The sequence below is a fragment of the Poecile atricapillus genome, chromosome Z, assembly GCF_030490865.1.
Source record: "Poecile atricapillus isolate bPoeAtr1 chromosome Z, bPoeAtr1.hap1, whole genome shotgun sequence".
In the NCBI taxonomy this organism is placed as follows: Eukaryota; Metazoa; Chordata; class Aves; order Passeriformes; family Paridae; genus Poecile; species Poecile atricapillus.
In genome coordinates this window covers 135,802,319-135,814,657 of record NC_081289.1, presented here as the reverse complement: position 1 = coordinate 135,814,657, position 12,339 = coordinate 135,802,319, and the positions used below count along the sequence as shown (strand labels likewise).

General features: G+C 37.4%; 1 protein-coding gene across 2 annotated transcripts in view; it reads right to left on the bottom strand.

Moving 5' to 3' along the window:
• The window catches only part of MTMR12 (myotubularin related protein 12), a 33,110-nt gene that overhangs the window by 16,734 nt on the left and 4,037 nt on the right, over nt 1-12,339 (bottom strand). Inside the window, exons 1-7 of one of the 2 annotated variants that reach the window (XM_058826799.1) lie at nt 11,390-11,410; nt 8,363-8,417; nt 7,070-7,209; nt 5,253-5,325; nt 3,948-4,078; nt 3,210-3,303; nt 655-778 (exon numbers count right to left, since the gene is read on the bottom strand). In XM_058826799.1, coding sequence (XP_058682782.1) covers nt 655-778; nt 3,210-3,303; nt 3,948-4,078; nt 5,253-5,325; nt 7,070-7,168 — 521 coding nt within the window. In that variant the 5' untranslated portion in view covers nt 7,169-7,209; nt 8,363-8,417; nt 11,390-11,410. Of the gene's footprint in view, nt 1-654; nt 779-3,209; nt 3,304-3,947; nt 4,079-5,252; nt 5,326-7,069; nt 7,210-8,362; nt 8,418-11,389; nt 11,411-12,339 lie in introns of those variants that run through there. The other variant, XM_058826798.1, reaches the window with a different exon arrangement.

Below are 12,339 nucleotides of genomic sequence, written 5' to 3'. Positions count from 1 at the left end.
CTCAATTTGGGTGTCCCAAGACAGAGTTCTCGAATAAGTAGTTAAGACACTGAAATACTAGTTTCCAAGGTCTGTGAAATCTTTCAAGATTTGACTATGAAACAACAGGAGAAGTATACAATGCCTTGTATACATCCTGAAGGCTCACCAATAAATGCTACTCAGCTAAACTGGTGGCCAAGCTCAGTTGAACCTTCCCCTAATGGAAATGCAACTTCCACCAGAATATTTTTCAAATTACTTTAAACCGGTTACTTTTTCCCCACCCAGTCCCATCCCAACTAAAACAGTGGAAAATTTCCAGTGCACACAACTTGAAATTTTACCACAGTAAAGGACTGAGAAGGTGTCATCCTAATGAGTATGATGGAAGTGTAGGACTCAGCCATATATATTTTCTATTCTCCACTCCTAGATACACTCAAAGCTTGATTAGACCAAGCTCTTCAGTAGTTTGAACCTAATGTTGAAGTTAACCCTGCTTGAACTAGGGGCTGTGCAAGATCACCTCCTGAGATTACAAACCAAACTATTCCATAAATAAAAATGGAAAACAAATCTTAAAAAATGTTGTAAAAAATGTATCATTCCCAGCATCAAAGTTACACTGATTTTCACAAGTCGAAAGTTCATTATTTACTAGGGCAAACTTACTTTTCAGAGACTCTGTAGCCTTCATTGGTGGTCACTGCTTTGTATTTCACATTCCCTTTAGTCCGCTCCAACTCATCACGCCAGTCCTCGAGGGTCTCAAACATCACAGTTTGGTTTCTCCCATCTGTCAGACATCAATAATATGAACTTTCCAGACTGTCAGGGACTCTAACACAAAAAAAATCCTAAGTAAACCTGTTAGCCACCATTAAGGCAAGCAAGCAGAACCTCTTGTGTACAGAAAGCCTTGAGTCAAAGACAAAATGTCTTTGTACACCACCTGCTTCTGTCTGATCTTTAACAACAGCAATATTCTGTCAAATACTGCTGTGACTAATAATTCCAGGAACAGTTTCTCCTGCAGAAGCTAATTAGTTGTTACAGACCTTCCAGTTAGGGATGTGTTCACATACAGCCTAAAATGCAGGATACTATGCAGCAAATGTTTTATACTAATGCAGCTGACTGGTATCCAAACCTGTAGTTTAAATGCAGAATTAATGATCATACCAAACACCCTTCTACAAAAATTTAAGATATTGCATTTCATTTAAGGTTTGTTTTTATCTCATAAATAGTTTTGCATTGAATAGAACATTTCAGGCACTCAGTAAGAGCAATTCAGTCTCAATACTTTCAACTGAGAGTCTTCCCTGTAATTCTACTTAGCCACCTCAGAAACAGGTGAGACAGCAGCTTAATTTAGCCTCAAATCTTGTATAATAACCATATAATTTATGGAGTAATGTCAATTGTTTTAAGCACACATCCTAATTAAGCAACATTCTACAACTTCTGCTAATACTGAATTACCAAAGAGCACTATAATTCCATGGAAGATACAATGGCAATTTGAAACTTTCCACTGTAAGAAGATAAGGTAGATGAAAAATTTACAGCTTGGAACAGAACATTATTGATGAGCTCTTGGAGACAAGATTTTAGAGGTATCAGACTGTGAGAGGCCTAAAAAACAATTTCTACAGTCTACATGGCTTAGCATGTAATAATTTTAAGAATTTTATGAAGAATAGACACCTAGCCACTTAACACTGGAAACAGCTATTAAAACAGGAAGGAATTGTGGGACAGCACTACAATGTTACTTTAAAGAGTAAGCTTCTCTCAGGCTCAGTCTCTGCCTGGAAAAGCTTGCAGTCCTCCCATTGTTTAGAGCTGAAACAGAACACCAGTTTCAGGTGAAGCCTGCAGGAACTACCTGGGCCAGCAACATGCCTTTCCTTGCAAACAGTGTGTTCCTGGGCTGCTTCAGCAAAGCCACTGTGTACCAGCTGAGTGAAGCCACCACTGCTCTCAGCTGGAGGGCTGTGCCCAGTGCTGGGCTCCCCCATGGGGGCTCCTGACCAGGCCCAGTGAAGGCCCTCTGTGATCATTAAAGGACCCAAAGCACCTGATATGAGGAGAGACACAGCTGGGATCATTCAGAAAAGAGGGCTCAGCAGGAGCCCATCTCCCTGTGTGGATAAACACTGGAGGTGGAACAGGGGAGGGGAGTACAGAAGATAGATCCAGACTCAGCGACTTGAGAAGAAGCAGTTATGCACAAGCTGAACTACAGCAAATCCCACTTTTATATAACAGTAACATTTTTCACTATGAGGAGGGTCAAACAATGAAACTGACTGCCCAGAAATGCTGTGGAGTCTCAATACTTGAAGATTTTCAAAACCCAACTGGACATGACTAAGCTTGATGCAGTTAACCCTACCCTGGGGAGGGGCATATGGACAAGAACATGACTAATTTCCAGAGGCCTCTTCAGCAATCCTGAAATTCCTTGACATAATTTGGAAAGTGTTTGATTAACACCTTGCACACATCAAAACCTCCCTCAGTGAAAGGAATTGGTGTTTCTGGTGCACTAAGGATCAGGTTCCTAATTCAAAACAGCACTATTATTTCAGCTAAGGTCTGAATTATAGAATGCTAGAAAGCGCACTGACGATTTTTTATCCTGAATTTTGTAGCCTAATGTGTTATTTGGCTAATTTTGATCAAGTGGGAAGATTATGTAATAGGTCAGATATAAGAGGAAGTCATATGCCTTGCAAACCTATGCTTTTTTTGCAATTGCCTGGAAGAAGCATATTCCTTACAAATAAGAGCAAAAGGGGAAATAGTTTCTCATAGGATGCCACTGCAAATGCAGTAATTTCAGAATTAAGAGCAGGAAGTCTGGTTCACAGCAGTAATACAGAAAAACCACACCGTTAAAACAAGCGAAGTATTTTTGAGATGAACCACATGAAAAGCATTTGCACATTTTAGTCACAGTAAATTTTCAGTCCAGGGATGCTACTCCTGCTTGGAAAATTTCAACTTCCTGAAGGACACCAAAACCAACAGGAGACAATTTAGACGTTTTTAGCAACATGCCAAACAATTTACAACAAAAGAATGATTTTTCCTTTGAGGCTACCTGCCAGCAGGACAGAGCCATAAGCTAAGCACAAACTCAACTATGGACCTCCCAGACTGCTTAACAAACTAACTATGCAACAAACAGACAAAAAAACCCACAAAACCACATTTACCTGTGTTGTTTGGAGCAGCTGATGCATAAGAGAACAGAAACAAACGTTTAAGCAGCTTAGGAGTCTGGCTATGATGAACTATACCACTGACGATCTAAAAAAGGACCAAAAATTAACACACACAACAAGACTGTCAGTGAAAAAAAATGCCTTTTTTTTTTTTTTTTTTACCAACCCCTCCATCCAGGTTTTAAACAAAACTGATAAATTCTATCTCCAACAGCTGAAACCTGACTTCTAGGAAGGTTTCTCTGTTGTCTGAAAGACACTGTACCTACTCTGTAGTAGTATTATATATAATAATACTAAGTAGTATTGTATATGTTCAACCTCCAGAATTACTCTTATTTAAATAAAGTTAGTTTACTCTTAGTTAGTTTGGAGTTCAGACTAACTTGTCAAAGCAACACTATATTGAAGTCTAAAATATAATGAATTACATGTCACAAATAGAGCAGCTTTGCAGCTTGCCTGAGCTGGAGCTAATTTCCTGTAACATCCCCAAATTCCAGTTTTCTTTAAAGAGACACTACTATCTTTTAACTGCTATGCAGAATGAAATACTTAATGAAATCAAGTTTTACTTTCTGTCTTAGCTGGAAATGATCAGGAAACAATTCCAAGTTTCAGGGATATCTCAGAGTGAATTTCATCCTTCTCTCATCCTCACAGCACCCAACACCCAAATTGGTTAAAAATAGTTAAAAATAGAAAAGCAAATCAAGTTACAATACATACTCTTTTCACTTCCTCTTCTTTTGTGTATCTCAGGCAGAAGTTAAATACTCTAAGGTCTTTACAGTAGATAATTAACTTCTCTGGGTATTTTTTTAGCTGCCCTGTTAGAAGTTTCTTTTTCTCATCATAAACTGCAAAATTAAAAAGCAAAGTAAATATCAAAAAGGTACTTGTATGTTGATAAAGTTGTCCCTGGCTGACTTTCCAGAATCCTCAAGAAACTAATTGAAGCCCAAGTTTTCTCAAGACAAAACAAGCATCCTATAACACAGGCTAGCAAGCTCTTGTGCTGATACTCAACCTTTTCATTTAAAACTCATCAAATTACTTCACACAAAGTAAAAGGGAAATTTGCAGCAAACCAGCTGCTCAGTGGTTATATCTGTTCACATTCTGACTGCACACTAAGTTTAAAGCTTCAAGATACATAAAGAACAATTTAGTAGTTTTACCCAAGGGGAAGTCCCCAGACATCTGAGATCATTCTAAGTTCCTTAAAAATATTTCTCTAAATCACCATGAAGTCTCCAAGGCAAACCTCTCCTCATTTCTCTTTGAGGATGTACCATTTCACAATTTCAAGTGCTGCCAGCTGGGCCACTGTACATAAAACTAAAGCGTCTCATAATCATCTGCACTGGTCTGTCCCAGTTCACAACTTCACAAATCCACATCACCACATATAAATACTCTGAATACCCATAACTAGTCCAAGAACAGGATTCTCAATAAAGCCTTCCCCTACTTAAAATCATCAGCCGCATTCTAATTTATCTTTTTTAGCAATACTGGCACATGTCTAAGCCCTGATGCAAAGCACTTGAGATTTAGTTGGCAATTAAAACCTCCTTTTCTATCTCCTTTAATAAGCTGAAGACATCATGAATCTCATAAAACAAAGTCCCCTTAGACAAACAAAAAGAATTGTTTGAGCATGTAGTACCTGTACTGCTATTGCTTAAATGAAGTGAATACATCCGTATTTATAGAAATAGTTGATACACTGGAAGATCCTTGTCTTTTTAATTTAGGGACTTTTCACAGTACACTCTCTGCTTTGAACCACTGCATTCTGAAGAATCATTTTGTCTGTTCCAGCAGACGATTAATCAAATTAATTTAATCAAATAAATTAATTTAACAAGCTTGAGGGGTAAGACTGAGTTCTGATAAATTTCTTATCTGTCATTTCATTAAATATAATTGCATCTGCTTTTTTAAAATCTAGTGTTTTTCGAAAAAAAGATATACATGTACAAGGAGCACCAGCATTCTAAGACCCCAAGGGGTAGAAAGCTGACTTACCTCCATATATTTGATCTACGCATTGCAGAGTTATGTCATTTTCTCCTACAATCTTATTCTTAAATTGTGGCTCCTAGAAACATTAAAAAAAATTGTAGAAATGTCACATTACAGTACCACCTTTTGCCAAGTAAAGGCTTTCCATACATTCTTTTCATATCAGCATTACTTCTTATTCTTATAAGCTGTATAAGGCAGGACAGAGAAGAACAGTTATTAAAATACAGACAGATGGAAGTTACACACATAGTATAGCTTTTTTTAAATCTCAGCCATGCTTGAAATGTAGATACAGTTTTTACTTTTCAAATAGCTTTAAAGCATACATTTCCATTGAGAGTCATTTTTCAAACTAGAGTCACTGCAGTAAACAGGAAATACAGTAACTTCATGTAATCCAAGCTCTTTTATGACAAGTTTCCTTGCTATGTGAACCTGACAGGAAATAAAAAGCCAACAAGTATCTCAAGAACATTCCAACATTAAAGCCAGATCTATCACCGGCTAAAGTGAAGACACACACACACACAACCCAATTACTTTATCTACTGTGCAGATAAACTTGAAGTGATTTGGAGCTCCCTTCACTTCTACCATTACATGAGTTCAGTTAAAAATGGCATTTTAGCAATACCACAATGAAACACTATTACTTTCAATACTATTACCAAACAGTGGATGTATACTACATTAGCAAATTATATTTTACTGTGAACAGAGTTAGCCTTATTCAAGTTGCTTCCAGGTCTGTAGTACTCTGAAGCAGGTAGCTAATACTGAACTTTTTTTAAAAGAAGTATAGTTGACTTGGCATGTTACGAACCCAAGGGACAAAGCCAGCAGGGAACAGAAATTAGCATGGTCATTACCAACTTTCCACAGATCACCTGAGATTTACACCAAAAGATTCTGCAGCTTTGTCTTAATCAGTTCCAGAAGGTCCAATAATCTTTACTTGACTACAGAAGCCTTAATTTAATGTTTAAACTTTGTGAAATTTTACCCCAAGAAACTTCTGACTACAATCAACATTTGTCAAATGATATTATTCTCAGTGTCAAGATCACCTTGAACTTGGGAGCCATTAAACTCTCTTTTCACTTCTAACACCTAAATAATCTATTTTAATACTTATGCTTATCAAAAGCACTGTGGCAGTACCATTCTCCTCTGACAGCTCAATTTGAGCACCTAAACCAAAGGAAAAAGATTAAAATAATTTTTAATATTTGGGGAGTTTTTAGCTTTTTCATTGTTTGCAAGCTCAACAGCACTAGGCTTTAAAATCTTTTCAGTAAACACTGGACTTTGAATGGAATAATTCACAGCTTTACTGAGCCACATAATTTTTCAGAGCATTTCCGCTGAGTATTAGCTTACTCAGTCTTGTACAGCCTGAAATGATTCTGCAGATGTAGCCCAAAGTCAAATCAGGCAGATGTTATCCATCATCAGAGACATTCACACTTCCACAAATGCTACCAAGACAAAGAGCCAGAAATCTGCTTTAAACAAACTGTTGATTAGTTTTCAAAACAATGGGTTCTTTTAACTTAAGCTTCACCAACTTATAAAATATAAAAAGAGTTATAAACTATGTCTAATCTAAGTGTCCACATAAATGCTTGCATTGCCTTTGCTTAAAACAGTCATTAGAGCTTGCGGAAGGATCAAGCAGATGCAGACTGATTCAAGTTATTCTGCACCCATTAGGAAATTTTATACATTTATGTTCATTCTGAATCTTTACATAAGGGAAAGCCATGATTATTTATACAGAGCCTGTTTAGTCATAATTAGAAGACTTGTTTTCTTACATTATCATCTGAAGCAGAATCATCATCAAGGAAAGAAATCTTAAAGTTTGTGCACACAAGTTTCCCGTAAGTGCCACGATTTGACCCATCTTCTTGCATATACTTGTACACTGTGCTGGCTTCACAAAGCAGAAGTTCACCTGTAGAGAAGAAACACAGACTTGCAACATTAACTGACATTTACAATTGAATAATTTCAATTGTTATCTCAAACACAGCAATAACTTCCTGACAGTTTCTCAGAACCATATGCCTAAAGATAGCTCATCACAGTTACACAAAGCCACTACAAGGAAGCTCCTGGAGTCAGCACATTGAGAGCCTTCCAGTTTACTAACATTATTCCAGAAGGCCTGAAGTGCAGATGTTGGGGAGTTCTGTTAACCAGAGGTACGTGTGTCATGGACTACTCCACATGCCAGGAGAACAGCAATCATTTGAGCGTGTACTTGGAAAAAATACAAAATCCAGCAAGAGCCATTTATGTAGTCAGTAAACAAGTTGAAAAATATTCTAACCTTCCTTACTGTTAAACTTTAAGAATGCTGAAACATTGAATTAGTTATTTCAGGTTCAACATAGTTATTTTTTCATAGCTTTGACTGTTTTACAGGTCCCAAAGCTATTTTGGAAGGCTCCAAAACACAAGTTTGCATAAATAATAGTCAATTAAGTTCTTGTGTTAGAACCCACAGGAACTGAACTTCAAATTTAAGAAAGAAAAGTTTTAACAGATGTGATCAGACATCTTGGTCCTTCCTAAAAGTGTAGGAAATCAAGCAGAAGAATACGAGTTTGTAGTAAATTTTTACATGTATTTTGTCTTTCCTTATCTTGGAAAATACTTGTTAAAAAAAAAAAAAAATTATGTTACAAAAGAAAACTTAAACAGTAAATGAAACATTGGAAGGCCCAAGTAACTCACAGCAGAGGCAAAAGCCACCAGAAGGTAAATTTCTTCTAGTTCTTATCTTCACTTCCAAACAAACAAAACCCACCCAACTTTAACTTCTAAGAAACAGGACAAACTCAAGTATTGACAGTTCTCCACATGCAGCTTACCTGAGGACACTGTACTCTGTAAAAAAATCATTTTTATAGAGTTTTTAATATCCCATGCAGATGAGATTCTAAAAACATTGTAACCTGCATGGGTTTTTAAACCAAACCATCTATTTTACTACTTGTCACACTGATGTCACATGAGTGTTTGCTGCAGACATGGAAATATTTAAGTATTGTTCATTAATCACTTATTTTTATTCCTTAAGTCTAGTAATATACAACAGTTACCTGGTAATAAGCGAGGATTTACTTCCTTTTCTATGGGTTCCTTTATATGTATTTCCTAAAGAGAGAAAGTGTAATTATTACTTTGCAAAGATCATGCCTTCAACACATGCTGTAAAGAACTACACCCTCCCAGCTTCAATTCCTCACATTCTGGCAAGTTAAAATTAAAGAGAAAAGCCTCCTAAATGAAAGGAGTATACATCTGCAATTTGATCTTTTGACTTAATGTCAGAAGTCTATTTGCCAAGTAATTGTTTTGACATCCAGTGTCAGTGACATGCATTTGTGAACACACAAAAAAATGCACCATTTGTGTGACAGAAATAAAACATTACCAATATTTTCTAAGTTCTCTCAGCACACCTAAATGGATAAACTTAAGCATAAACTTAGTACTACAGCACCATCTCCCAGCTTGTTCATAAGCTTTTCCATGAATGACTTGATATAGTGTCTAATGTATTCTCCGGTTTTTCAAGTTTCATCCATGACTCCCTGTTTCTGATTTTTTACATGTATTATTTCAACCAAAGTACATAAGTTTCTTAAACAGCACTAACATGACTATATGGAAATGTATTCCACGATCTTGGAGCTAAGAGGTACAACCTGGTGACAGGATATCCTTCAGTTTTGACCCAAACTGCACAAAACAAACGTATCAAATTCTGTGCCACTTATTCTAGCCTTTAGCCACTGACAGTTGGCCTAAAATCTCCAGCCAAAAGACTGTTAAACTAGAGGAGATGCTACACCCTTCCTGCTCAGCCTGTTCAGAACTTCCTCCTCCAAGTCCAAATCACTTTGCATGCATTGGAGTCTTTCTGGAAAGCCATTAGATAACTGGAAACCCCCCCGAGAGCACAGCAGTAAGCAAGCTAATTTTAGTTCATCACCAACATCCAGAGTCAGCTACTGCAATTCAAGGCAAGCAATCAAAAGAAGATATAAGCAATAATAATTTTGCTGGATTAAATACAGAGAAACAAAAGCCCCTGAGAATACAAAAATAAACAGCCTCTGCCATTCATATAAACACTTGCCCTCCACACCCGGAAGACCTAGAACTTAGTTTGAAGGTTGCACAGCAAAGCTAAAACCAGCAGGAAACCACGTCATGAGAACAGCAGAGATGTTCAAGATAGGACAAAAAGAGAAAAAGGTTATAAAATTAAAGTGGTAGTGGTGTGAAAAAAGAAATCCATAACTACAGCTGACAACTAACAGAGAAAACAAATCCCAGTTTGCTGCCTTTGTCTTCTAAGTGTGGGTGCTGTAGAAGTAATACTTAATCAAAGTTCAGGCTTGTCAGCTAAAAAGTTAGCTAAAATGTTACTATGACGTAAGCTGAATGCTTCTGCATTCAGAGGAGAAATATATACACCTTTTCTTCCCCCAGTGTTGTCTCCTCACCAGTGGCAGCTTTAAACTAATGCTTGGGTTTACAAGTGTCTTTAACAGCTCTGCCTTACACAATTACTCTCTGTGTACAACTACATGCAATACTTCTCAGAAAACTACATGCCAACAATCACTTCCACAGAACAGTAAAGCAGTTATACTAGCCAGGTGCTTTCCCAGCACCTCTGACTTTGGGAGATGCCATAAAAAATATACTGCCACTGCACACACTCTGTTCGTACTTACTGCCATGAGTACCAGTTTATGCTGGTGCTGGCAGAACTGAACTGAAGAAAAAAAAAATCGACCCCAAAGAAGTTCTTTGAGCTCACACACATCTGTTAAAATGTAATGAAGCTTTTATAATGGGTTTCAACAGCAAATAATCTTGAACAAGTAGTTAGGGTTTTGGTTACAAGTTAAAATTGGTTCTCTTCTGAATGGAGTTAGAAGTTTAATCAAATTGCATCACAGCAAATTAGAGACCACAAAGACTGAGATTACCTTGTAAAATCCAGTTTCACTTTGTTGGAAAAAGCCTACAGCCACTACAGTGTAGTATAGTGTAGGCACTGTGTTTATGATAGGTACAATTCCTGTAACATTCAACAGATCCCAAGAGTTAAGCCTCCAGAAAAGTTCTATTTGAAATTCAACATTTACATTCCCACAATAAATTAATAAACATATTAAAGGTGGTTTTGATACATATATGCTAGAGATAGCTAGACCTCAAGCCATGAGTGCTGCTGAAGAATCCATGATGCTGCACTTATTTTCCTAGGGTGGGTATTAGAAAACATTAGACTTTACATACATTTTGTATGTGCTCTTTTCAGTGAGAAGGTAAAGATCTGCAAAGAAAAATTAACTCACCATGAATTAGTTCAAGTTGTGTAGGAAATTACATGTAAATTCAGCTGCCATCTCCACTCTGTTTCAACTACATTTTTATAATGAATATAAGTTTTGGAGCAACACAGATCTTACCACTAACTGAAGAGCCTGCTGACACTTCAATTCATACTGCTCAACGCCCCTTTAAGCAGTCACAAGTTGACAGTCACTCACCCACTACTTTATCCCTGGGTTTGTCTGACAACACGCTGAGGTAATTTGGTTTGTAAAATCAGCTGGGAAGTATGTACTTGTCCTACATTTGGTTTTATTGTTAGTGCCTATTGTTAGCAGAAGTGGCTCATCTACAGGTCAGATGAGCACAGAAAAAAAAGAAAGGGAAGAAGCAGAAGTAAGTCTGCCCCCTTCTGCAAGCTACTGAATACATTTGGACCTCAGAAATCTTCACCCTCTGACCATTTTGAAGCTAAGCATGCAAGTACTTTCCACCTGTGACCATTGAAAGCCATGCAAACCTCTAGACAAACAGTTTTTCATCTGTATCTCTCCCCTCTTCTGAATGCCCCAAGCAGCATTTTGTCACTTCTTACTTAAGATAAAACTTGGGAAGCCCTACTACCAGCCAGGTGTTAAAAGCAGTCACCCATAGGACACCATGCAAATGAGGAAAATTAACTTTGTTTCTGTAATTTCTGAGGCAAGGATTTCAACTCAGCTGAAGATTTTAGAGACTTCTTTCTAAGTGATGATTCTCACCTGTGCACTTACCTTGTGCTACGTTCCTTCTTCCAGGCTCTCAAAACGTGGTAAGAAATATAGCAATGCTCTTTAATTATCAATTTTAACAGAGAGTACCAAGTTATGCCAAAACTTCAAGCTAACATGTCACACCAAATTAATTCATAGTACATCCTCCTTCTTGCTAACAGAAAACTAAAAGCTGTCTTCCCTAAGGAAAGTTTTCTTCCTATTTTTTACTGAACTATAAGGAACAACTGCACAGTTCGCAATATCCAGGGACTACAGTCAGCTCTCCTCCAAAAAAAATGTATTTAAAGGGATTAAAATATTTTCCTCAAGTCTGTCTAGGGAGACAAGTCTTCCCCAGTTGCTGAAGGCATGAGTGAGGCAACAAAGTTTAGGGCAACAAGGTCAAGTAGGAGCTATGTTATATTAACAGGGTCCTAAGGTTGGAACAGGAAAGGAATTCCAAATGACTTCTGCTTTTCATCCTACAGTGTCACCACAACTTGAGAGCAATTCCTCTCACTCCACAGGAGGGTAAACAACTGTGTACTGGAAACATATAACAAGAGAAAAACATTCCCTTCATGCCAGAATCCAGCTCTTGATAAAGAATCTGTCACAATTGACATACAGATACATGTATGTGCCTGCTGATCCTGCTCATCTCCCCCAGCAGAGACACCATGCATACAGTCTGCTGCTGCAAACTGTAAACTCTAAACCTAGCTTATCCCACAGTAATGCTTCCACTGATCCATAGCTGAACATTTGTGCAACATGTAATTCCAACAATGAAAAATAAGACTTTTATTAAACATGCTGGGAAAACGTTTGAAAGATTCAAATAAAGAAGGAACAAGTTATCACTTCCAAGGTATCAAGGCTACTGGCTGAAACAGCTGACAGCTTTCAAAGCTGATGTTTTTATATCGTTTTCCACAAGTAAGTTCTTGTGCAGGGAAGCTCAACAT